General features: G+C 41.9%; 1 protein-coding gene across 2 annotated transcripts in view; it reads left to right on the top strand.

Moving 5' to 3' along the window:
* SH3RF3 (SH3 domain containing ring finger 3) overlaps positions 1 to 27,972 on the top strand; it is a 246,319-nt gene that overhangs the window by 125,017 nt on the left and 93,330 nt on the right. The window contains exon 1 of one of the 2 annotated variants that reach the window (XM_053971185.1): positions 480 to 1,297. The exons of the other annotated variant lie outside the window; for it this stretch is intronic. Coding sequence (XP_053827160.1) covers positions 1,169 to 1,297 — 129 coding nt within the window. The 5' untranslated portion in view covers positions 480 to 1,168. Of the gene's footprint in view, positions 1 to 479; positions 1,298 to 27,972 lie in introns of those variants that run through there. 2 annotated transcript variants of the gene reach the window in all.

Genomic DNA, 27,972 nt, shown 5'->3' with positions numbered 1-27,972 from the left:
GTACTCTCAAAGAAGTATTTTAAATTCAGCTCTGATGGAAATGGATCATGGTGAAGGTCATCACCTTAAGGAGATTTTAAACCTCAAATTGGTTGAAAATATGTTGTAAATGTTTCCTTAAAGTGGAGAGATCTACTGCAGTATGAGTGAAAACAACACTTAAAACCTTGAGTCAGATTTCAAAATTAGGACAAATGTGTTTGCTGTATCCCCGAATTAATGTTGTGTGGAAGTAAGAAGTAACTTTGAAACTGAAACAAAGCCAAGGCTGGCTTTGGAGTAATTTTATTCCAAAGCTAGCTATAGGCCTTCCAGTTACTGAAAAACAAATGTGGCATGCTTACCACCTTTTATGTGATGGGGAAAGTGACCAAGTGACCACCAGGAGGAATCCTGGAAATATTTCTAAAGCTGGAAGCACTCAAAGATGTGGAAATAATTACTGAAGTAAAAAAAAAAAAAAAAAAAAAAATGCTTGGAATACTCTCAAGGAATTAATATAATCTTTCTCAAAACTACAACAACCAAAAGAACCAGGAATGAGGAAAATTTGGATCCTACATATCAAGAGACAGCCAAAGCCCTCAAAGCACATTGGCTGCCCTGAAAACATATTTATTCAGCTTTCAGCAGATGATTAGCAGAAATGAGACTTAACAGGGCAAAGATCCTCTATGTAGGATCTGCCAGGAGAGTTTGGAATTTGATGTTAAACTGGAATAAAAGGAACTATGCTTGGTTTAGTATGTCATTGAACCATTAAAAAGTTCGTGCTTTGAGATATGTTGAAATTTTTCAGATTTTGAATCTGAAAAACATTTGCTATTCTTTTAGTATGACTCATAAGAACAAGTCAGATGGATAAAGAGGAGTTGATTTCATATTAGTGTGTTGGTTTTGTGCGGAAGCGTATTCAGTAGATTAAATTCTTGGAATGGATACAATAACTCCATACCCTTTTTGTTTTAGGCTTGTAGTGTTATCTTCAGAAAAACAAGATTACTTTATTCCCTGGGAAAATGTCTCTACTATCATCTTAGACTGGTACAAATATTTCTAGGAAAGGAACAAGGAGTTCCTTTTTGCTTGACTGCAGAGTGCTCCTTTGTTCAGCTAATTGTATTTTTTGTGCTACATTTGAGATTTTTTTCTTGCTGCTGCTCATGGGATGTGCTGTGCCTATGGCAGTGCAGGGCTGGCAGTTCTGGGGAGCACCTGCTCCACCAAAGCAGAAGGCAGCCTGTTGTCCTCCTTGGGATGCTCCTACTGTCTCAGCTTGCATGTAGCGATGGGAAAGGTAAGCCAGCAAATCTCCATAGAGAAGTAGCAGTTAAAAGTACTTATTGATGGCTGCTTTATTTACAAGTGCCTTCAATGCCACAGGTTAAATATTAAAATTAATTTTAGGAGAGGGAAAATCTTAAATTTTAAAATTTTAGGAGATGGAATTTTAAAATTCTTTACATTCAAAATTTAAAGAATTTTAGTGAGAGTATTGCTTGCTGTAGTCATTTTAACTATTTTTCAGACAGTTCATGTAATCTGGGGCCTCTAAAGTGGTTAATTTGGTTTTGTGATGTTCTCCACTCTGTACACATACCAAATTCTTAAATTGTTCCAATCTGTACCTCATAGCTCTTCTTTTTTGTCATTGCTGCTGGTCTTGTGTTTAGGAGAAGTGGTGATGCGCACTACAGAAGTGCAGCACTGTTGCCAATGTTGTTAAAAAGCTCCACAGCCTCGCCATGTCACACGTGGCATCTCACAAGGCTCTGGCTGGGCATTAGCACGTCCCTTCAGGTGCACTCTTCTGAAAGCCCTTGCAGTGGACAATTCCAACCAGCAACTGACAATGCCTGTCCTCACTGCTTCCCAGAAAGGGGTGTGACCATGTTCACAAGTGAGCCTTCACGCTTGAATTTCTTGTGAGCAGTACAGGCAAACTGCTTTCTTTTTAGAAAAAGGATGTGTGGCTGTGAAGTTGTCAGTTTTATCATCCTGACAGAGCCAGCTGCCTCGCAGATATCAGTAATGTGAAGTAGAAATGAGAAAACCAAGGTAAACAAACACAAAGGAGCAAAGAATTTCCTCTCTGGAAATGTAGAGTCTGCTATGGATAATACAGCTAGGAAAGGTCTGTCACAGGATTCATAGTCCCTGGGTGTATTTCATTCATATGAGTGGTGCTTACACAGCAGATAATTCGAGCTGGTTTTACCTTCACAGCGTTGACAGAGAAATATTTTCATCCCCTAAAACAGGTCTTAAACAATAGCCCGATCACATTTCGTGCACAGGGTGATCTGCTCAGGGCTCTGCGGGGTTTCTCGGGTTTCTTGCTGCCATACGTGTTTGTTATCACAGCAGACGACAGAGTCTCTAATGTAATGGGTACATGACTCCATTCCATCTACAGACACATTTTTGAATTTGTACATTTTTCCTTTCCCTCTTCCTGCTAGTAAAATAACCACAGATGAATAATAATACAGGGAATTTAGTATGTGGAAGCAGAAGGCGGGTAACATTTCTTCGCTGGGTACAAAATCTTGTTTTGCTTTCAAGGAAATGCAAACCCAAGCCTGATAATTTTAGACTATTTTTATAGCATGAAGAGGCTTCCTGAAAAGTGCCACTAATAGGAGGTGTTGATCTGTAAACCACAGGCCTTGCCCTCAGTGTTCTCTCTGTGAAGTGCTGAAGCCCTGGTATCAAGTGCTCCTTACATCCACCACATTTTTGCTCACTGGTGTTGTACTTAAGAGTATTCCTTTAAAACAAAAAAAACCAAAAACAAAAAAACACACATATACACACACCCCAAATTAATAAAAAACAAAACCAAATTGCCCAAAACAAACAAAAAACCATCACCACACCACAGTATAGTTAGATCAAAGGGGAAAAAAGTCTAAACTTTAAATTCATGTTACTTGAAAAACAGATTACAGAAGTGCCCCAGTTATGATTATCATCTGCCTCACAATGTGCTTTCTTTTGGAACTATTCTAAGCCTCTCTTCCCACATAAGGGCTCTCTTCCCCATCCTCCTCTTTTGCCATTTAATTTAATAAATCATCAGAGCAAATGTGCCATGTAAATTGAAATATGCAGGAGAGTCATATAGGATGAGAAATGATGGGGATTATCACAAGAGAAGAAAATTCTGTAAGTAAATACTGGCCTCTCTAATACTGACCATTTTTGGTGTGTTTTGAAAAATCAGATTGTGCTTTTTTCTTTCAGTAAAGAGAATCTCTTGGACTGAAAATGAAAATTGTTTACTTCATGGGATGAGACTTATTAGCACTTATAAATAGTAAACAGCAATATTTATCTCCCAGTATTTTCTTGATTAGAGCATAAGATGAGTAGCTGGGGTTTTTAACTATTTCTGTTAACCAAATAAATTTTTACAATTAATGCATGCACTGCTATATAATTTATTTTTCAGCAAAATTTGCCTTCTTGTTAGACAGGAAAATAACCTGGTGGTGTTTCACCACTAAAGCAGATAAGCTTTATCTACTCATATCCCTGAAGATGTGAGTTAAAACCTTCTTGATTTGTAAAACTACGTTTGTATTTTTGAAATTACACTTACAAAACCAAATTTGATTAAAGAGGGAATTTGCCACTGGCTTTTGCCTGTGCCTGTGGAGAAGAAATGGCCAATGGACATACCTATGTCATGGCCTGCACTGGATTTTCCTCTTCACCAGAGCAGGAGCAGAAGGTTGCACTAGCCTCCAAGAGCTTAGTCTTTTATGGAAGTTGAAAACCTGGAGACTCCTGATGGATTTATGAGACATGGCACTAGCTGGGAGGAGGGTAGCATTTATGTGAGGAATAGTTTGCACTATCAATCTCGTAATTTTCAGATTTTCAGATATGTGTGAGCAAAATGCACACTGTGCTAATCTGTTTCTAAGTGGATAAGGAGGCATGGGGGCTTGGCATGTGGTCAAATCACATCATCTCAGCAAGTGATTGCCCTTCCTTGAGATGTCAAATGGTGCCTTAATCCCATGACTGGGTGGGCTTGGAGCTGGCAGGGAGGACCAGGGAGGCTTCACCAACCCAACTGACTCTTCAGCACCAGCCCCTGGCAGCACCTGGTCCAGTCCCATAGCTGTACCTCAAGGAGCCAAGAGCAGCACATTTTCTGAAGCAAGTCAGAAAGCTGATGTCTAACCAGTTATGAAAGGTGAAGCAAAATAGTCCTTCTTCCTTGGGCGACAGGTTAGGGAAACAATCAGGGTCTAAAAGGACTTGTCCTCTGTGCATTTCCCTTTTTAAATAAAACTTGTGTTCAATGGCATACCCATGGCATAAACAAAAGATGGTGGTAAAGATTTATAACCGATTTTTACAAACATTATTAAAAAATTATTGCTAGATACTGAACACAGAACATTGAAAAGGAAATCTATTTTTATTAAAGTTTGGAATTTGAAAGTGGGAGATGCTGCCAATAATTTTTCTAAAGCCTGATTTATAAATGAAGTGTTAATGAATAATTCCACAAATTGAACTACATGGAGTAAACCAATGAGGCAGATTTTCGCTGCTGCTGGTACAAGAATAAATCTGAGTGAGTAAATCTGCTATGTATTGCCAATTTTTATCATAGCTGGATGTGGAAATATAATTTTGTGCAGTATTTAAAGAATGTAAAAACTCAGTACACAAGGGCCAAGTGCTCTCCCAGTTGTAGGAGCATCCTTGACAGTGCCAGTCCTCCAGGCAGAGTCTCACAGGTCATGCAGTGGTCTACACTCTGCTGCTGGAGAGCCTTATTAGCATTCAGTATAAGCAGGGCATAGCAAAATTGTCCCTAAATTCCCTTTCCCAGCCCTATGGAAGAGATGTTTGGACGAGTGCCTCTCCATCTGTCTTTGCTCCTGGAGAAGGTGGGAGCTGCCTGGCCTTGAAGGTAGCAGGTATAGGCAGTGCTGGCTGCCACAGAGGAACCAGGGCTGGAGGACAGCACCTTTCTGACACACAGATGGGCCAGAAGGTATCTCCTCTTAATGCCAATTAGAGCTACACAGTGTTTGCTGTGGGAGGGGTTTATTACCATTGGTTAGGTTGTTAGCTTAATGAGACTAGACAAGATCTAATGGAAGAAGACAAGTACCTAACGAGTTTGAAGTAGTTAAACTGCTCTGCTCTGGGATTTTCTGGGACTGTGACATAGCATGCTCTAATAGCCTCTTCCCTGTCACATTGTCCCATTCCCACAGGTGCCTGACTGAAAGCTGTCATATTGTCAGCACTGGTATTTCCCCTTGTACTGAGCTGGCAACGGGTTGTCAATCCGATTTAACAGGGAGTCCTACACGTACATGATCAAATGATGGAATCCTTTAATAAATCCTGAGCTGTGCAGCCAGTGATTCGTTCCTGGCAAATGAGTCAGCACAGCCCCACTACCCAGTTTACCCAACTCAGCTGCCTACCAGGGCTGTTTAGCCAGGGAAGGGGCAGCAGCAAAGTGATAACTGCCCATCACACAGATAACAGTGGGAAAAACTCAATGGAAACCTGTATGGCTAATGATGACAGAAATGCTGCCTGGGAGGGGTAGGCAAAGTTCTGCAGCTAAGATGGGGGATTGGTTAGGAAGTCCAAAAAACAGCAAATGCCTCCTGGATAACTGAGCATTTGCCACCACATTGTGGAGGACGAGAAAAAAAACTTGCTCATCTTCAGCATCTCCAATGCACTTATCAAATAATCTTCCAGACTTGGCTTCCTGAGACATTTAAAAAAGAGGGAAGGTGAAGTTGTAACTGCGGTGTTCTGTTGTAACTATAGAGATTGGGAATAATTTGGTAGCTATCAGAATTCTAGAGCAGGTTACCCTGAGTTGCTGCATTTTTAGGGAGTTTGGTCTCAAAGGCACCTCTGGTTTATGACTAGATGATGACAGAATCACAGAATCATTCAGATTGGTAAAGACCTCTAAGATCTTAAAGTCCAACCATTTTCGTAGTACTATCATGTTCACCACTAAACCATATTCCCCAGTGCCACATCCATATACTTTTGAACACTTCCAGGTGTGGTGTTTGCCTGGGCAGCTAATTCTAATATTTGACCACCCTTTCAGTGAAGACCTTTTTCCTAATACCTAATCTAAACCTCCCTTGGCACAACTTGAGGCCATTTCCTCTCATTCTGGAGGAATTCACAATAAATTAAAACTAAATGCAGAGGGGAGTTTTAATATCGTTATGTATTTCTTTTTTCAGGAGGAACAAATCATTACTCTGTTGGGCCAACCAAAGATATAATTCTTTGAACCTTTTTTAAAAGAGACTGGGGAACTGATAGGTGTCCCAAGTGCTTAGAATCCCCTTGGAGAACTGCATTAAAATAGAGACAAGACATTGCAAGAAGATAGAGTATTTTCTGCTATGCCGAAGGATCACCACAGCTTAATTAATTAGAGTTTCTCATTTCTCAAACACAGAGTGTCCAGCTGTCTCATGCCCTCCCCTCTGCAGATGTCATATGTGTCATGTACTCAGAATTTATGTCAACATTTGTCATCTCATTGAGTGCCTCCATCCTCTAGCCATGTGATAGGCCATTGTTATTTGCTGCCTCATATTACCAGTCTTTCCCATTAGCACTATTAACACGAGAGCAGGGGGAGATTTTGTTTTGCATAAACACCTTGTGCTGACCTTCCTTGGAGAATTTTTCCATCAAGGAAAGACTCTTACAGATGTCACACTACTGTAAGGATGTATGTTGAGGAAGTGGGGAAAGGATGTGAATCATCTAGGCATTCACACTGTACAAAATCTTTTATTTTTCTTCCTTTCAATGTGCAGTCCTTTATCTTTTTTCCTTAATGGTATTTTTGCTGGAATACTTTTTGCAGAACAGTAGACTGGAACTCTCCAAAGCTGCAGTGCCAAGTATCTCCTCTCCCTCCTATTTCAAAATAAATCATTCTCTGGTGGTAACGAGCAATACAGAAAATTGCAGGCAGTAAGGATTTTGCCAGGGAGAGAGATTTGTAGTGCTGTGCTTTGGCTTCTATGCAAAGTTCTATTTAATGACACTGCCACAGAAGGAGTATTATATTATCTGTCCCACTGCTCAAGCCTTCAGTCTCGGCATTGTATAAGCACACTACTTTTTTACATTTATAAGCAGCAAGTGATTCCAGAGAAATTCCTGTTCCAGCTACACAACTCAACAGACCACAACTGTGTCATTACCTCACCCTGCCAGGGCAAGTCCTGCTTCTGCAGCTGCAGAGGGTCTCTGCCAGCTGCCCTGGGAGGCTCCAGCTGCCCAGCCCACAGAACGAGGGAGCTGTTCCTCCTGCTCGCAGCAAACTCAGCATCATGGGGGCAGCAGCAGGGCTACAGGCACTCTTCAGCATCTCTGGAAGCCCTACAGGGAAGAGGAATTGTGGGGACATGGCTGGCCCTTGGCTCTCAGTGGGTTCAGGGGGAACCTGGACCCATTAACCTGTCACTACTGATACAGTGAGACAACCTGCACCCAAAGCAGTCTGCTGATCCCTAATGTTTGGTGTGTTTTCCTGCTAAATTTTTCTTGATTTTGGAGAGAAAGTTAGGGGATTGCTTTTTCTGTGGGATTAACCAGGTTATTTTGACATTCAGACACAGTATAAACAGGTTTTTACCTTGGAAATCTGGAGCTTAGTAGAGCTAAGCTGTTGTTTGAACAAAATTAATTTTACTGTCAGAACAAAATATTTCTGAAGATTTCTGTTTCTCACAAATTGCTTGAAAATGTCAGCTTTCATTTGGGCGGACTATGCTGAACTAGTAATTTTCATAAATAATCTCTAAAGCCCCGTCTAGTTAGAAGAACGCCATGCCTGTCCCACCAGTATGCCTTGACCTCATTCTGAGGGACAGATGAGACCATTTAACTGCGTTCCCAGCAGTCTCTCCCTGGTAAGATAACCAAGCTGTGCTGGGCTTTACTTCCATGGTGCAGAAGCACATCTGCTGGGAGCACAAGGAGAGCACATCAGCTGTGTCCCACTCTTGGCACAGCCATTCATTCACAAAAATCAGTGTAAACCTGGGCTGAACTGCAGCCAGGAGTGGGGATGGAAGTGCCTCTATCCTGTTACCAAGTTCCTGAGCTGCTTAATCCCTCCAGCTGAAAGCTGACCTGCAGCAGATGCTGTCTCAGCAGCTTCCAAGAGTCAGAGATGTCCAGGCATGGTATATTCAACATATAGGGCCACTTTCTCTGCTGCTGTTAAGTAGCCCCAGCTCTAGTGACAGCACCAGCATTATACTGAATCATGCCATGAATAAGATCAGGCCCTAATTATCTGAATTTGCCACGGCTCATGTTTCGTGTGACACAGAAGCAGATTTTTGAGTCAAGAGGCCCTTTGTTAACACATTCCTGCATTTCTCAGTATCTGATGTGCCAAAAGTAAAGTGGCTCTTGACAATTATTTCCTCTGAGCTGCCTTTTCAACAATGGCTTAACCTTGATTTACAGTACTGTCAGTGGATCACAAAGCCCATCTACCTGGGAGTTTCAGGGTGCTGTTAGTTTTGGAGAAAATTGCCAGCTCCGTTCTTGGTCAAGTGTCTGTGGTTGACACTGTAGTGACTAACATGTTTATTCTGGGGACACTTGCCTGAGGCTGTGGCAGGACAGAGGGATTCTTTCAGCCTTATTCACAGTGCCCAGGAGAAGATACTGGCCAATGTGGCCTCACAGCCCCCCCCCCCCTCCCCCCCCAATCTCAGATGAATATTCACATTTCTCCCACCATTATAATTTTGGGCTTTTTAGCAGATGGAGATGAATGCACCTTAATGCTCTAATAAATGAATATACTATCCTTAGAATCTGGCAGGAGGGAGGACAGCTTTATACGTGAGGAAAGTGGTGTTTATATTAATGGTCTTCCAATTAGCAAAAAGCAATTGTAGTTGTCCTTGATTTTTGCAATTCCTCATTTGGGATTAAAGGCGCTTCATTTTCCCAGCAGGAGACCTGGAAAATGTGGCTTGCTTTGGCATTTCAGCAGCACTTCTGGCACATGTGGGATTTATGGCTGGTTTGATGAAGTTAAAGCTGGCACAGCTTTTCTGCAGGTGGAACATTTGAGCAGACAGGTTTATACAACTATGAAGAAGTGCATCAGACTGGAGCAGAACTTGATTTAGAGGAAATCTGGGGAAGGTGGAGTGTTATGAGAGAAGAGAGAAAAATAAATATAAAACAAATTCAAGCACTAGATTAGATGCCATCCTCTCTTTGCTGCTTGCTCACACTTCGGGAGTCTCTGGCATCCCCTAAATAGAAGGCAGGCACTCTAAATCAAAGCAAATGTTTTATCTGTCATTTCTGACACGACTCAATGTTTTCTTGGATGGGCTGGCAAATCAGGTGGGCTGTAACCATCCTTCTCACCCACAGTGCTGTACTGAGGTTCCTGTTAGTGTGGTGGCTGCTCGTGTTTCAGAGGCACTGCCAGAAGGTGGGGGCGGCGTGGGGGAGACCCATGTTCTCACCAGCATGAGATGAAACATCACTCTCACATCCACCTTCCATGATAGCTCAGATGTTGTCACTGTCCAGACCTTCCCTGAAAGCTGGAAGAGTGCCATTGCATTATTTCCAGTGTAAATGGGAGCTCTTTAATTGTTGGCTGCGTGTCCCAGGGCATGGTGAACATAAACTGACTGGTGTTTGTTTATGAGTAACATCATGCTCTACCATGGCTTCTCTTCAATGAAGTTTTATTCATAAGCTTTCTTGGTTGTGGCAGGGAGAGTTTTCTGGTTTTCTGTGATTCATAGCAAGTGAACTTTATCTTTTTATTCATAAAATTCCCAAATGATCACACAGAAATGCCTCATTCCTGCCACTATCCCCCCCAAGAGGTCTATGTGCCAAAAAAAAAAAACTTGGAATTGGCTGACAAGTAATTTCCTGATTTGCAACCATTCCAGATTTACTCAGCTACCAGTCACCCCCACAATGAGAGTTGTTCTGTTGGAATGGCAGCAGAGTTATTTCTTTTGTGGGTTTTTTTTTTTATTCTTCTGTTCTACAGGTTTAAACCTGCCAGGTGCTGAACATTAATTCCTGCAAAAGCTATCAATGAATTCTGACTTTTGTCATACAACTGGGTGATGAAGTGACATCTGGATTTCCTATTTTCTGGAAATGTTAACCCCTTTTGAACCTTAATCTGTAGCAGATGGCTATAGCCCATGAATCAGGTTTATTTCTACTGGAGTATGTCAAGGAAAGGATCCAGATTGCTTTCTATCCCTTACCTAAATGATGTAGACACCTCAGCCCAGAAAATAATGAAGAACACCTTTTGTCCTTAAGAATCTAAATCTCCTGATACACCTCAGTGTTTTGGCCCCAGATTTCCAAGATCCATAGGTGCAGGAGTGCACAACCAATCCTGCCTGCTTGGGCTCTGGGTGTATAGCACCCACACGTGCTATCCTAATGCAGAGACAAGGCAAAGTCTGCTTTTCTCTTCCCAAATCCTGGGATGCACACTGTGTTCAGAGCTCATAGATCTATTAGACAGAGGCCCAGGGGAAGGAGATTGCCAGACTTGTAAAAATATCACAGCAGTTATATACCCACCTACAGGTATCATCCATGAAAGACCCAATCTGCTCTTCACGTGGTTGTGCCACCAGTCTAGAGGACATCTATAGAATCTTGCCTGTGCCTCCTGTTGAATCTGAGGCACAGTCAGCTAAATTAGGGTGAAAAGAAGATCAGCTGGAAGTAGCCTTAGGATAAGTGACTATTTTTGCCAAATCCACCCATTGCAAGAAGTTCAAGCCTGAAATTTTTAGCCAGTGTGACATAGCAGTGTTACTGGTACTTGCAATGGGTAACATACTTTTTTTATGGAGTTTTGTGAACATACAAGTTTCAATTGTCATTTTGTTTAAATGAGACTTTGTAAGCATTGTGTTTGCATAGAAAGCCCTAGCAATGCCAACCCTGTAGTGTTTCATGTCAATAGGTAAGCAAAAGTTACTACTATGTAACTTTTTATATATATATAAAGTTATATACATACATATATATATAAATATATATTTATATATAAGCTATATATATATTTTTATGTCCCTTTTTTCCCCCCAGCTTTAATTGTGTTTTATTATTTCTTGGGTACAATAAGTACTGAAAAAGTATGCATAACTGATTAAAGTAGCCTTGAATTGTGTGCTGAGTTTGAGAGCAGGGACATAGGTTGTGTTTCTTTGTGTGTCTGCAGGTTCAGATTGCACCTGCATGGCTGTGCACTGGGCTGTGTCAGTACAGACAGTGGAATGGACAGGCTGAAAAACCTGCACGGTTCTCCTGACCTCCAGGAGAACTGCACAAAGGAGGGGTTTGGTGCAGTGATGTGCGGGAGGCTGCATTGTGTCAGTCATTTGAGCAATTGGCCCCTGGTCTTATCCTTAGCACATACTTAACACATCTTGCCAAATTATGCGGTTGCTTAGTAATGCGAACAAATATCCCCTGGAGATTCAATAACCAAACTCATTATCACTTGTCATGCAGGCCAGGAACTGAATCCAGATCTCCAGGAGTGAATGACTGGTGTGTTAACCTAGTCTCCTACTGCTAAAATAGGAGAATGAATACATGCAAAGTCAGCTCCACACAGTGGGTAAAAATACGCCCATGGTAGAAACACAGAGAATGTCTATTAAAAATTATTCTCATTACGTAGATTCCATTATCAGAAATAAGTAGGGGGGAATTTAGTGTTTGTTAATGTTCTGAAGAGAGACATAAATTAAGACTGATTTTTTTTTTTAATTTATTTACTTTAAATTTTTGCAAACTAAGCAATAGCTGCTCTGGTTAAGTGTTACAAAGGAAGAGGTTGTTGCACGTGCCATCTTCTGCACCTCAAGAGGCCACTAAACCCCTTTGGAAACAAGAACTTCATCCAGTGTCACTTGTGGATGCAGTTAGGTGGATCTACAACACTCACCTCAGCTATGTGCAGAGGCCCCTGATCTTGCTCCACAGAGGTTGCTTTGCAAGAATATGGCCACACTATCAGGGCTCATCAGAATGTTGCTGACACTTCCCCAGGACCTACGTTCATATGCCAGTCAGAAATTGCTCTGCTGCAGGGACATACCTGGGACTAGCTGGATCACACTGCATTGTCCACACTATAAATCCATGATCTGAAATTTTTGTAAGTACTCTACCTTTCTTCAGCAAGTTCCTTCTGGTTCATCAGGAAAATGCAGCGAGTCAGCCAGTTTGCTTAACAATGATTTTTGGCAGTGAATCCAATATTTGTAGATCTGCATACTGAATACATATGCTGTTGGCTATAAAGATACCACATTTTTTCACTCATAAGCAATCCCAGCTGCATATATGGTTTTTGGACGTTAAAAAAAAAAAATATTCCGGAGTAAATTTCAGGCCAGCTGCTCAGTGTACAAATGCAAATTGGTTTAATTCATGTGGATAATGTATGCACGTCAGACACTGAGGGTGTGTGTGCACTCATAATGATGGAAGTTCAGAGGAGATGCAGACTGATAATTTGCCTGAACAAGGTCGATACTGGCAAACATGGAAGGGAAAATCTTAAACTTTTGTTGTCCTTTCATGTAGTATCTACTCAAAGGTAAAATGGGCGTGATCTCCCTTAAAGAGCATTTTCTGTCACTTCTGCTGGACATTGTTAGTGTAGATAAATTATTTTCTAGAGTTCGTTCTACAGGATCTTTCCACAGACATCAGCACTTTTCAACTTCTACTGAAATAACCCTGTGAGACAGCAAGTTTGCAAAGTTCTGTGCAATTTTTTGTGGTAAAATAGCCAACAATTGTTATAATAGAGACCAAATTGAGGGGATGACAGCCTCACAGTAGAATGTTTTGGAACTGGGTTTGATTTTTCCCCCCTTTTTGTTCTATGGAGAAATTTGTGTCTTTGAACTATTGAACACATAATTTTTCATTTCCTACCTGTGTGAGAAGACATTGATCTAGTAGCTACAGGATCATATTGGCTGAACAGTCCTTCTATAAATCTGAGGATTTTTACAGTTATCAGGTTCTTGCAGGAGTAATGGCATGTTTAGTGCTCTAGAAGTATGAATCACTAGGTATGTGCTACACTGATATGCCCAAAGGGCTTTTAAAGCTACTGTCACACTGCATCATGCTTACATTTGCCTTCATCTCATGCCATAGAACTTTTGCAGGTTGTGTGAAAAAGCTTAATTGGGGTTGGAATTCTTGCAAGGATTTGGGTGTTGTCCATATCCGGAGCCAGGAACGCAGGGTGCACTGGGGCACAGAGTCATACCAAGGATCATTCTTTGCATCTGTGGACAGAAAGAAGTTTTCTCTTCCACTCAGCTTACAAGGTACATTGGTGATAAGTTTTTCAATTCTTCTTGGTACTTATCATCTCGTGGTGACCCAGCACTCTGACTAAAATTCGCTGAGCTCCCTTCTTTATCAGGAGTGGGACATTGACATTGCTTCTGCTATGTCCTGCTGTCTTCATTTACCATGTGAAAGTTGCAGGTTCTGGTCATTCCTGCTTGGTGTTTAGTTCACAAGAGGGATTTGAAGGTGCTTTGCTGCCTGTGGTGAAGTGCAGCATGTAGAAAAAAATGGCTGAGAACCTGAGAAATAAATCTATTACAACATTTCTTTTTTATTGCAGAGGACTAGACCGAGAGGCCATGTGGGAGTCCAGCAGTCTCAAAGAGGTCTCTGTCCATCATTTCTTGACTTTTCTCATATTTGCTCAGATTCTGGATTTGCTCACACTTGCTTTGTTCCAGCCTGCACTGCTAGGCAATTACAGCTGAGTTATTGTTGTGCTGTAATGGACTTATGCATAATTTCTGAGCACAGATATAATCTTTCAAGTTCTAAATCCATAGAAACATTCAAACGAGGATATGGACAATTCCTTAGTTGAGATTCTGGCAGGCAGGGGGATAAGGTGGTGAAAAGAAAGCACTGCATGATATGGAAATTAAATTCCCATCCTTTGAAATACAGCATGGTAATTCCCATCTGCCCAAGTGAAAGATCCAGTGCGCTTTCTCAGATTTGGAGCTATCATTTACTATCATACTGAAACTGTGTGTTTAGGGTAGCAATGAGCCTATGGAGCCCATCTGGGGGCTGCTGCTCTAAAAGGATGCTCTGGTTCCCTTTTGAGCCCTCCCATTAGATGTGAAGTCCCATTGCACTCCTTGTGCAGCAGCACATTGTCCTCATCTCACAGCTGGAGGAGGCAGCTCAGGGAGCTAAATCCAGGCACACTAACCAGCAAGGATTTGCCTGAAGATGGGCTCACGTATCATAAAATTGCACCCTTGGCCACTTCTTTCTCAAAGTCTTTCTTCTAGGTCCCACTGCTGAGAGAGTCCAGGGAGTTGCAGCTTTCTCCAGCAGTTCAGAGAGAGACGACTTGACCATAAAGCACTCACTGCTGTTTCACAGAATGCACTTGCAAACCCTTGGTCTTCAGATGTGCTGAGGTCATATGTCACACATAACTATGGATAGCTTTTTGAAGGCAGTATGATGGAATAATTAGGCATAATGAGCAGAGAAACAAAGCTGAATTGGCTTTGACGTCATGGAAATACAAGATGTAGTCTTTTTCAGAGTATCTTTATATTTTTTCCAAGCAACACTGAACTCCATACTTCACCTGTGTTTTGCAGATGTCTTGCTTTCATACCAGAGTCACTGTCCTGAAATAGGGACCTAATCCCAGTGAGAAGAGTTAGGGCAGGCTGGGAGCCTGAGGTGCTAGCTGAAGGTGGGGTGAGGTAAAGCTAGTGTGCTGATTTAGTTTCTAGGGAAGTGTTGAGGATTGTATGTCTTACTTCTGTCCCTCTCAGGGGCCAAAGTCTCTTCTTCCTTTTGTGAGATATACCCTAATCCTTCCCAAAGTTGTGTCTAAAACCTGTCTTTGAAAAGCAAAATACTTTTCAGTTTTATAACACAGACAGACAAGAAGCCTGTTTCATACAATATCTCTGTGATTGTAGCATTAACCCAAGGCAGAGGCACAGGGGTTCAATTCTATTCTGAAGGGATTTGAAACCATACAGAGATGAATAAATAATAAAAAATGTATACACTGCACTATTTTACTTTGTTGTTAAGTTTTTAAGTCTTTTTCTATTGCTAATATGCAGTGTGTCTAATTGAAAATAGTTTCTTTATCAGTAGAGAAAACTATTTCAGTAAAAGCAGTTTATTTCACCAAGTTAGACAGTTACCTTCTTAAACCTGAAAAAGAAATGCCCAGACATCCTGTTATTATTGGTTTGAGTTATTTACAACCTATAGCATTTCACAAGACACTGGAAAAGCAAATGGATCCCATATTTTAAGTATTATTTGTTGGTAAAACATGCATGCAATACAGTATAGGATTGCGATCATGGCATTTCCCCTGGTGTCATTTGCCACAGAACTTGAGTGTTCTGCCACAACAGTGACAATCAGGAATACTGTCATTATGAGCAGTGGGAGAGCACTTGATTTATTTACATTCATGTAAGCAAAGTCAAAAGCTGGCCTTGGAAAAAAGTAAGGTCATTGCATCTAGCAAGGTGTAGCTGCAGTTTTCAAAATGACTGCACAGCTTGGCAAGATCGGGTTTATGAGCTGACTTTGTATCAATAACACACCTATGTGAAATATTTTCCCCTCTGAGCTTTACAGCCCCATATCTTCTCACGGAAAAGCAGGGGTATTAGCTTTGTTGTGCAGCCTTGTTGATGTCAAATGCAGGTGCTGATGATGCAGATGTCTAACTAACTGGGGTGAGATTTCAGCACTGGTTTTCTCCCCCCTGGTGCTTGGGTCCCGAGATTTCCTGAGGCAGGTAAAGGTGACCAACATCTCAAAAATTGTACCTGAAGTGAAGCAGTTTTATCCAGGAATCAAGTATTTATCACCAAGACACAGAGAGACCAGAAAACTGGGAGGGAAATGGTGGGTAGGGAAGTGTGGGAATAGTGCTGACACTCATGTACCTGTGCCTTTTTCCTCAAAAATCTCTGAGCATCAGGCAGCCCTGATTATGATGGGGGTTTTCTAGCTGGTTTTTCTTTTTTATTTATTGTACTTCATTAGTGCCAGTGCTAAACACTGGATACTATATACTCTAGGTTAGCCAGAAATTCAAACACTTCTGTCATTAATATCAATCTCTCTGCCAGAGGGCTGGTTACAGCACTAGCCTTTTCTTTTCCCTTTCCTAATGACATTTTTCACCCAGATCAACGACTGGTGATTATCCAGTCTAAATCAGGATCCTATTATGTGAGGTAGAGGAGACTCTTTTGACTACTGCTGAAATGTATGTAATAATAATAGCCTTAGAGAGGAGTGAAATGTAGCACAAGCATCCTGTGTGTGTCTCTTTAATTAGAAACCATGCAGAGTTTGAAATCTGAGGTGCTTCCTAACATGTGCAGTATTCATTTTAATCATTCCTCAGAGTGCAGGAGGAAGCATCAATTAAGTTCAGCATGAGAGAAACTCCTGGGAGTGGGTGCAGGAAATTAATTTTTTTAGTAATATTATGAAATTGAGGATGATGATGATGATGATGCCCAGGGACAGCACTTCGAAAGCATTAACCTGAAAAGGCAGCGAGGAGCCCCATACTATGTCAGCAAGCAGCCAAAGCACTGAAAGAACCTTAAGGCATAAATTTGACCCATATTCTGTAGATAATCAACTTTCCTCTCCCCAGAGGGGATATGGGAGAATGATATAAAAGCATGATTTGCATTACGAAGCCTTGTATCTTCCTTGATGTTTTCCTTGTCTCCTCCAACTGCTATTGCTTCCGAACATCAAAGTGCACAGAGGTTTGCTCCATGCGGGGGAGAAGCTGAACTGCTCCTAATGGGAGCCCAGCACAGCAGTGGAGGGGCCTTTTCCACACCAGAGGAGATGAGGACTGGCAGCACTAGAGTGCAAAATGCTCTTTGACCTCTTCAGCACAGTGGGCACCCCTGCCCAGAGTGCCCAGCACACGTCAAAGTCAGAGCTGATTAAAGCCCTCCTGGCAGTCAGCTGGCTGATGTGTAGGAAGGTGCCAGCCTGTCCTGGCAGCGGGACTGAGGCCTGAAAACAATTCCTAATCATCTGCATGAAGAAAGCGTGCGTCAGTAAATTGCAGCTAATGAATCATTTCAGGGCACGGGATCTGGGTAGGAGAACAAAGTGGAGGCAGGGTGTGGGATGTCAGGGAGCCTGCAGTCCCACCAAAGAGTGGGCAGGGATTCTGAAAAATAAGGTCCTCTTTGAGGGAGAATAACAACCACGGGGATACTTCTGATAAACAGGGATGAAATACTGTGATTTAAAAAGCACACCTTTTTTTATTTTTACTGCATAGCAGATATTTTCATCTTGCTAATCACAGCAAACAGAGGGGAAATAATCTCTCCAAATTCCTGGCAGTTGGTCATCATGTAGGTTTCTTCAGACAATGAGAGGATGGACACTCCCGAAGGGCTCTCACTTGAGAAGTTCTCCACCAGCAAGGGGACGAGGAGGCTGCTCGTCTCGTCAGATGTGGATGAGCTAGCTCCTCTCACACTGACATTTTGAGCCAAGAATATTTCAACATTAGCATCGCCTAATGCAGTTTTTTCTCACTGGCTATAAAACCTGTCCTGGTGCAAAAGAAACCTCTGTGATTTTCATTTAACTATGAGAAAAGAGCCATAGCCATTTTTGTATAACAGGATTTGTGTGGGCTGTTGGTAAGGGCACGCTGCTGATAAATAAGGTTCAGTTGTAAATATTCTCTAGTGACATGGGAATTTATCCACCTATTGAAGTTTACAACTGAGCTACCAAGGAAACATGTTCTTTAGCTCCACTGTGTATGCAGTCCACGGTGCATTTATCAAACGCCCTGTCAGTTCAGGGAAGGCACAGTTCAGGTAATACAGTATTTATGAAACTGTGAATGCCACCTCAGAAAGTTCTCTTAGAGTACATTTTTAAAAGCTGTCTTATGAAAACTTTGGACAAGTGGAAAGCAGAGGATATATTTTCGGTTTTATAGTGCAAAAATCTGCTCTGTGGTCACATGCAGTGAAAAAGATACAACAGAAAGAGGTGCTTCCTAGGCACCACAGTTATTTATTATAAAGCAAAAAGTAAAAGCTGCATAAGTAAATCAAATGTGATTTTTTTGCAAAGTTGGGGTTTAAATAGGAATTTCAGATCCTCCCCTTCATCAGAAATAAAAATCAAGGCTGGCTTCTCATCCTTCACCCGTTTATCCATTTCAGTTTAGAGGCCACCCTGACACCACAGGCAGGTTCTTTGGGTGGGCACTTTTAATTCCCTTCCCATATCAGAGGGCCTTAATGATCTTTTATCTTATACTGCCTCTCCCATACTCCTTGGAAACCCTGGCAGTGACCCTGCTCAATCCCCTGCAAAAAACCATCCCTGCTTCACCCTTCAGGCCTTGCAATACTCTGCCTCAGAGATTCCTCAGTAAATGCAGGTGTCCATATGGAGAAGTAACCCCCACATGTGTCACCTCAGAAAGCTAATTTTTAAAAATCCTTCATTTTAAAATTTTTCTAGATTGTTTTCTTTGGGCGCTGCAGCCTGTGAGCTGAGGCTGCCAAAGTGGCTTTTGTTGTTTGAGGCGCCAGTTTTCTTGATTCTCAGTGGTTGAAATTATGGAAGAAGCTTTTGTGTAACCTTTAACATTTGTGGGAAGGGAGGGAGAAAGAGAGGAGAAATATTTGCCTGGTGTGAATTTATTTATGCTAAAAAAAAGAAAGGAAAAAAAAAAAGAAATAATGAAGTATCTTCTCTACTGGTAGCAATCCCGGCAAGATTCACCGGAGTGGGGCTCCCTCTGTTGAGCTATGGGAGCTTTGCCAGATGGTAAACAACAGCTGCCCACTCCATTTTTGGGGCAGCTTCATCTCCAGGCCCTTTCTTACCCCTCTCCCCTGCTTGTGGTCCAGCTGAGAGAGAAAAAATTGCAATAGAAAAGTCCCAGAAAAAGCAGGGTCTGGGAGTAGAACCTCTGAGCTGTGACCTGCCTGGTCTCTGTCAGGAGGAAACCCAGCTCTGATGAGTTGTAGCAGGACTGCACCATAAAGTCTTTTCTGGGGTGGGAGAGGGTTTCTGCTTAGGAAACACTTGAGTCACAAGGCAAAGAGCCAAAAAGAAAGATGTGGAAAGGCTGGAAAGTAAACCAGAGGTATTGGGCTGGCTAGCAGAGTTACAAAGACACTGCTGGAAAATGTAAGCTACCCCGTGCTTCGTCAGCTTCCACCAGGAAAGATCAAATGAAGCAGTTACAGCAGAGATTCATGTTATGGGCTTTTATGCAATACTTCTTGTATTTTCCCCAAAGTGTTCTTTTTTTTTTTCTTGCTGTGACCTACAGCATAAGGAATTGTGGAAAATTCCAGAGCTGTAAATGCTGCCATTGTGGAAATGAAGAAGCCTGAAAAAACTTCAGGCTCTCAAAATTGCACAGGGAACTGACTTTTAACTCATCTCTTTTATTAAAAAGCAAGCAAGGACTGTTTCTGTAAGGTGGCTGGGAAAACTGGGTCATGCTTCCAACCAAAGTGGTGTCATCTGGGGAGTAATCAATGAGAGATTTCATGTTTATTTAAAGGTTTTAAGACACTTTGAATTGAGAACACAAGGCAACCTTAAAGATATAATGTTGTAGTGCCTCGAATATAAGTAGGTTTTTTTGTGTTTCTCTGCAGTTTCAAGGGAGCTGCTATTTGATTTGTCTCTATTGGTGGCTCTGGCAGGCTAAATGTAGCCAACTGTGCTGTCTTTCCTCTTTGAACTGCTTAAATAGCACATGGCTGTCAGTTTGCTTAGTAGAGTTGCACTGGAAAAATTTTTTACTGTTTGTGTTTTTTTCTGTGTTAACCCACCAACACTTCCTGAAGCTCAGGAAGTGTTTGGTTGCTCTTGCCCTTGTGAGGCAGTCATCTGAAGCATATTTTGTCTGATGGTTTCTCAGGAAGCCACACTGCATACTTGGGTTAGAACTTGTGTCGGCTATTTGTTGGGATGTTTTGTAGACCAGCTTCTGCTCTCAAGTGTCTGTGCACGACAGCCAATCCTTTCACTGAGATCCCTGAACAGGATTATAAGGGTCATATTTGGCCCTTAGGATCCAGTGAATGTTTTCTGCCTGAAAGGTGAAGGACAGACTCTTAGAACATACCTAGCTTTTGTAAAGGCTATGGCCAGCACAAGACATCACTAAATATTTTCCTCGGTAGAGGCTGCCAGACATTCAGCTTTGTTTCAGAGAAGATTACTTGTAAGGTAAAGCTTTATACCAGGTAGGAATTTTCTATACATCCACACCACTTCATGAAGATCAATGGAATTAAAGCGGTTCAACTGAAACCAGAAACTGACCTACAATTTCAGCAGTGTGTTTGTGGTACCACCTATTAAAGAGCAGAGAGTTTGGAAGCATTCGGGTTTTGCAGAACTGCAAGGATTTTGCACTGACATGGTTAAACAGCTGGCTGGTGTTACACACTAATTCTCTGGGCAGCCGTAGCTGTGAACTCACTGCTGGAAATCCAACCTGACCCTGCATATCACATGTTTAATAGGAGAGCATGTAGTTTGAAAATACTTCACTTAAACAACAGGTTACTAAGAAATAGAGATCTTTGAATGTATAAATACTGATAGATAGTGAGTGAGGGGCTGAAGCAATGTGAGCTGTGCAGAGGACATGAAGCTATTAGCTGCAATTATGAGATCAGATGCACTCTTCCATTCAAGTTGTGGATCTTTCTAAGAGAAATGGCATTGGACTGTAAAACTAACTCAGCTCTAATATTGGTAAAGTGGAGAATCCCAGACAGACCTATGTGAAAAGCTGTGCAGTGGAAAGCCTGCTGTTTTTTTCTCAGTTGTGCTGCATGCATCAACTGCATTTGCTAGGAGAAACTTTGAAACATTCTTTAATATTGTTATGTACAAAAATGGACCTTATACGGTGAAATGCAAGTTGTGCCTGTTTGCCAGATAAACTGCAAGATAAATTTGGCAGACAGTGTTCTCTTGGAAGATCAGTTTGTGCTCCATTGGCCCATTGCTGAAGAGGATGAACACCATCCTGTGCTGTTCTGGGGTGGTGAGCACTGTTGTTCCCTGTTCATTGGAGAGCAATGTCGGTGTGCTAGAATGATGCTGTACCTGCCTGCCTTCGTGCTCCATCTGTTGAGCAATTCCCCTGGTATCTTCATGCTAATTGCAGAAGTCATTTCTGGAAATGGCAGATAAGGTCCTAATCTATTTGGACACTTCCTCTCCATGTATAAAGGCTACCTCTTTCAAATGTGTAGAGACATTCCCAAGACCTTTTAGTTTTGGAAAAGCGTTTTCCCTTCTACTCCAGGTGGGAGCCATGTGCACCTCAAGTGTGCGTTGTCTGCATGTGTTTTCAGGTGTCACAAGGACTGCAGCCAGTCCGCAGCAGCATCAGCGAGGGTCAGGGCCTAAATATAATGTAACCATTTCATCAAATAAAACAGGAAAGCTTTAGTTAAGAACTTTTATTTTTATTGTGATTAATTAATACCTATATGGCACTATCAATAAACATGCCACTTTCCAAAGTATATAAATGATTACATTCAGTTTTCATTCCCCATGTTGCTGTTTCTATTGTCATCTCAAATACTTTTCTTCTTAAAGTTGATTTCAAAAAGGTTGTACATGCAAAGCATGACTTCTTAGGCTTTTACTGATCTGTCACATAGAGCTGACTAATAGCATATATCCAGGTTTTGTCTTTGCTTCTTTGTGCAAATTTAGATTGATTAATTTTCCTGTAATCAACTTTCTGTGAAAGCAAATGCTGCAGTGTCACCATTGAGATATGTTGGACAGGTGACCTGTACTTCTGAATCACTGCACATAAGACAAACCATCTTACACAGAAGACAAAGCACTTTTGAGAGTTTTTGCTGTGAGATATGATGATGATTTACGATCTGTCACCCTGAAAGTTCCTGTTGAGGACAAAAGCGACTAAAAACTCTGCAGGTCACAGATATGGTGGTAGTATACATTTTTTGTTTTAAATGCAATAGCTAAAGTTTGCCTCCACCCCTTCTGCTGAAGAAACATGTGCAAGTGCTCTCTCCTGCTTCCTAGGGCTGACTATGCAACATGTTTTAATTTAGGTTTAATTTTGCTCTGGAAAGGTGTTAAATAGAGCGAGTGCAGCAGGCAGGGTGGCGAGGAGCAAGCAGGCAGTGCACAGTCCCTGCTGCCCTGCCAAGTCCGGCAGACATGCCTGTCACTGCCACCACAATGGAGTAGTTTGTTGTGCCAGACTGCCTTCCACTTTCCTGTCTTAAAGGGATCCGAGCAGGCTCCTGATTTAAATTGCTCTCAGCTGATTTGAATGGGAGTTTTAGATGCCATGATCCCAGTAATAGGGTAGTTATAGGAAGTAGCCCGTCTCCTCCTCAGCAGTCCTGCTGATGGATGCTCCATCACGCAGCCCTTGTCCTCTCCAGCACAGCTGCTGGGATTTCTGCAGAGCTCTTATGGGTGTCAGGAAACCATATGCTGAAGTGCTACCCAGCCTGCTTGTGGGGAATTTCCTACCAGTTGGAAAACGTAAATTCAGTCCAAACTGTCGCTGCTGAAGCTTTGCTTGTGTAGACTGGGAAATTCAGAGTAATGTGTGATGCTTCAGAGTAATGGAGCAAAAAATTAGCAGTATGTGTTTTAATTATTATTTATGCTCTATAGTAATAGCTTGTGTTTAACTGTATTTTACCACTGAGATGTGCATGCTTTTAATTACTTTTCATTAGTTTTTCCTTTTCTTCTTTATCGACTTTTAATTTACTTAGGATGTTTATACTTGATAGCGTTTGATGAAAGAGATAAATGTATATACATTCATGCTGAGGAACAGACTCTTCAGAAATATATTTAGAGTATGGGGGTTATGGAGATGGATCTTGGAGAATTTTGAAGGACTGCAACAAGCAACATGCCAGTGTGTTTTGCTAGTAACTTATTACAGACTTTAAAAAAAAATAATATTGTCCCTAGCAGTGGTCTTATCAGGCTGTTCCAGCAGTGTGTTCTGCGGTTGTTTGGCTTTATCCCCTCCTGCTTCACCTCTAGCTCAGATGATGATCAAGACTCATGGAGAAAAGGGAAAGAGGAGTTAAATACTCCTCCACCTTTTGCATTTCTCCACTTCTTTGATTCTTTCATCCCCCTGGCATAGGAGTCAGGTGATGCTGCTGCCCCATGGGGCAGGCAGCATCACACCTGCCTTTTGTGGGGGATTTCCATGTGCAAAGGAACCCCTTGAAGCAGTGAAATTGAGGTTCTTGCACAGCTTGAGCTGCACAAGGCAAGAGCTTGGGCAAGAGAAATTGCCCTTCAGCATTAACATGGCTTTCACACTGCAGAAAAACAATCTTCTGCTTTGCTGTTGTAGAGAGGAGTTGTAGCTGGAGCCTCAACAGGTTTCTTGGCTTTCAAGGATCTAAACACAAACTTAGTTTGAGAGAAGGGTTGGATCATAGCATTTCTGTCTGGGTTTAGTAGATGTATGCCTTGCCCTATTTATTTTATTTTTGATTTCTTGTTTTATAGGTACCTGCATGGTACTTTGGGCAAGCATTAGACTTTTTTTTGAAGTAGTGACCTCCTCCACCAAGTCTTGCATGCAAAAGTGGGCAGGCTCTGACCCCTCCTGGAGCCTGCGTTGCTTTTGAGCATATTGGGAAACTGTTTATTTTCTGTAACTTTTGAAAACTGAAGACCTACTCTATCTGGATAGCTCACATTCTACTAAGCTTTCTACATGGAGAATTTATTGGAAGCAAGCATGTTTGGGTTTTTTCCCATTCCTTTTGTTCTTCAGGATACATAATGAAGAATGCTCCAGCTTTGCCAGTTAATTGCTTCATGGCTGTTATTTGTCAATTTGCCAGCAGGTTTCTGCTTAACTGCTGCTATTTGACATTGCTGAAACACAAATGCAGAATGATTGAGTTGCCAACATATCATTGAGTCTTCTGCAAGGGGGATTTTCAGCATATTAACGCTTCAGGCTTTCACGTCAGTATTGGTTGCTGAAATAGAAAAGAAACCTTTGGCAGTATTCAGCATCGTGCCAGCATGGATTTAGTGGCAGGAAAAAGAAACTGGCTGTTGCCATTGATGGTGACTTCATTCCTTCCTTTCTTCCTTTCTTAATTTTCTGTATTTCTATACACACCCACACGGAGTTTTGAAATTTAGTACACATCATAGGTAAATGCCAGTTAGCCTCACAATAAACCAGCAGGGCAAATCAACTACTGATGCAGTCAGATGTCGAGGCTGTTTAATTTTGCAGTCACCTGCATTATGCTCAACCAGATTTCATGACAGCTGGGGAGGGGGTTGATGGCAGGGGTTCCTCACAGTGAAGCACAGGTCAAGAGCTGACTTGGAGGAAGGCAGTGGGGTGGTGGTCTCTGCTGAGCTTCTCATGGGACAGCCAGGCTGCCACCACATTGGTCCCTGGATGCAGGAATGGCCATTGTGAAGCTGAGTGGCATGGGGAGAGAAGCAGCATGATGCTGCTGGGGCCAGGCTTGGAAAGGGAGTTCCCCTCCATGAATGTAGTGAGGCAGAAGATGCCAAAATGGGGCCCCATGGATGATCAGGGACTTAGGTGGTGGAGCAGGGGATGAAGTACATGCTGACGGTGTAGTGCAGAGGCTCAGTGTTGTCCACCAGCAGTTGCTGTGGCAGTTCTCATGCATGGCATGGGCACAGGAGGGGTAAGGAGGTTTTGCTCTGCTGAAGCAGGGAGCAAGAAGAACGTGTGAGCCTCCTGCAGTTGCTGGAGAAACACCTCTAGGTGCTTTGCCTCGCCTGAACCTTGCCTGTCTCTGCTTTGCTGTAGTCTGATCTCTGGGATGATACTTTGTATCCTGGTTTAGATTAGAAGGTTTTGTAGGAAGGACCACCGAGGCATTCTGAAGGTGATGATTTCTGACTGAAATGCTGCTGCATGGAACAAAGACCTGAGAGGAAATAGGACAGGGCATGAGCCGAGGTTTTGAACATAAAATGGGAAGGACATACTCACCAGCAGGGCTTGGGGAGTTTGAAAGTCAGTCGGATATCAGTCCTGGCCGACCTCTTTTCCTTTGAGTTGGGAAAGCCAAGTGAGGAAGAGGGGAGTGGATAAGCCAAAATTGTCTGCACAAAGATTGACAGTGAGGAAGATAATCAGGATCAGAAGAAGATTTCTAAGAACCACATTACAACTAGCAACAGCAGCAGAGATTGTTTTTATTCTGTTTCTGAAAAATGCTTAATGATCTCTCCTTTCAGATGTGGTTCAGAGGAACTTTGTGAATCTGATCTGCTTCTCACTTATGAATTAACCAAAAATAGGAATAATAAAGGGAAACTTCCAAAAATATGCTTCTTAGGAACTATTAATATAATGTGACCATGAAAAGTCCACTGAAAGCTAGATCTTTTGGCCAGAATATATAATCAAAGAAGCTTCAAGAGTTTATCTTGAGTGTTTGGGGTTGGTTGGTTGGTTGGTTAGGGATATTTTGGTTTCTTTGTGTTTTGTTTTGTTGGGGTTTTTTAATTGTAATTGTGATATTAATTGCCTCTCTTTGATTGATTTGAGCAGACAGTTAACGCTTTAGAACGACACAAGTAGTTTTATTTGAAAATTTTTAGAGTACACTGGTACCTGGACCACAGTAAATGCAAGGTTTACATAGGATGCTCAAATCAAAATGGGTACACAGAGCCTTACAGAAAGGCTGGCAAATGTCTTGATTTTTTCAGTAGGAGAGTATCTTTTCCAGTAAATAACAAGTTCACCTTAAAAATGCCTCTACAGAGTTTTTACTTTAAAAGCTGTGATTGAGAATTAGAAAAGCTGTAGCTGATCATTGGAACAGTTTGTTTTAGAGGTTCTTCCCACTGTCAGTTGCCCAGATCTCTGTGTAGGACAGCTCCTAGATGGTCCACAGATAAGCCCGTGAAAGAGAAGCGAACACAAGCACCTAAACTGCAAATTCCCATATTAAGGTCTCCAGATAAAACAGTGCCAGATTTCAAATTTATGTCTGGCAGTTGGTTGGTTTTTCTCAAAAGTATTCATTTGCATCAGGTGAAGGTAAAAACAGGGACCTGATTCATCTTCTAGCCAGACCAGTTAATTATCAATAAAAACCCAGCTTGTATTGCAGAAGAATTACATTGATGAAGTGTGCAATGGAGTAAAATCCACTTTCTTTTCTGTAGCACTGGGGGCTGTTGCCTTTTTACACAGTAAAATGAGGCTTGGGAAGAGAAAGTGGCTAAAAAGTAGAGAAAGTAATCTGGCCTTGAATTGCTACAAAGATCTTGGGAATAGGAAGGTCCCATCTAGGGTAAGTGATACAGAGTGTGTTTGCCAGGCATGTTTCTGGATCAGCAGTGTGCACCTGACAGAAGTCTTGCTCTTACTTTGATAAATTGTCTTCTCCCATCATGAATTAAAGTAATGGTTCTTTTATTTCTAAATTACTACAAGGCTCTGTAGTCTTTCAGCTTAGTGTGGGTTTTTTTTCCTAGTTTCAAATGAGTAATGCAATCTATGCCTTACCTAAGGAGTTTGATGGTACTGTATGCTTAATCTTTAAAATGCTGTGTAGGGGGGCAAAGCTTTGCTTTCAAGGGAAATAACCATCCTGGCAGAGAGAAAAATATCTGTAGGATGCTGCCACTGATTTGGCAGAGACTGTTTGATGCTTTGTTAGCTGGCTGTTTATTGTATGCTTTTTTAGTTATGTTTGAAAGAGCTTCCAAAATAACTTGTCTTTTAAGCGGGTAGCTCCATTCAGATACAGCAAAATCCAGAAGAATACAGAGGATTTGCAGAGGAACTGCAAATTGCTAATGAAAAAAGTTAGAACTGGGGACACATCTGAATGAAATGAAATCCCCCTCCAGACAACATGGATAGTGCTCTGAAGAGCTGTGCCTCTTTGCCTGTCTCCTTCACTGTGTGCTGTAGGCAAAAAGATCTGTCACACAGCATTCCAAGACCTGCACAGCTACTAAAGCCTTTCCTAATAAAAATGAGTAAGTTAACGCCTGTGTGTGAAGGTGCATTGAAGAAAGTTACTCTTTGATCAGTGTGGAGTGTGCCTGCCGCAGTGACCATCTGGCGCCCAGAAGCGGGCGGAGGCACCGGCAGGCAGTGCTGGCAGCGGGCTGTGCTTCACCTCCTGCCGAAAGATGCAGGTGTAAGAGCATGAAACCCACCCCACCAGAGCAGATCCATTTAATACACCCATCAGAATTGAAAAATGCCTCTGCTTGTGGCTTTAACGAATACCATGAAAAGTCATCCCAGCATCTCATTTTCTGGAAGTGCAGTGTTTCTGCCGGGCCACTCCACCTTCCCCCTGGGGAAAGCATCTGAGTGTTATTTTAGGCACAGGAATGTCATCCAGAAGTACAGACATCAGAAACACCTGGGGGAATACCAAGGTGTTTTATTAAATATAGCTTTACTTTTTCCTTGTCTCTATAGGACACCCCATTGACAAGCATGATGCACAGCAGCGAACAGACTACTCAAAGGCATGTGTATGCAAAGAAAAATGTGTCATTTTTGTAACTACAAATCTGGAAAAAAAAGATTCTTACAGAAAGTTAATTTTAAAGGACCCCTCTAACACCCCTTGTGTTATGTGCTGCTATATATTTGCAAGCTGACTCTTAGTCAAGTTAATAAAATGAAAAATGGTATAGAATAATACAGCAATACACCTTTCCACTCCAGTATGGGTTAAAGGACTGTTATAGGACCAAAGCAGCAGGAAGCTGTGTCCAACA

Source organism: Vidua macroura, chromosome 2 (genome assembly GCF_024509145.1).
Source record: "Vidua macroura isolate BioBank_ID:100142 chromosome 2, ASM2450914v1, whole genome shotgun sequence".
Taxonomy (NCBI): Eukaryota; Metazoa; Chordata; class Aves; order Passeriformes; family Viduidae; genus Vidua; species Vidua macroura.
Note: the sequence above shows the minus strand (reverse complement) of the source record. Positions and strands in the feature narration are given on the sequence as shown.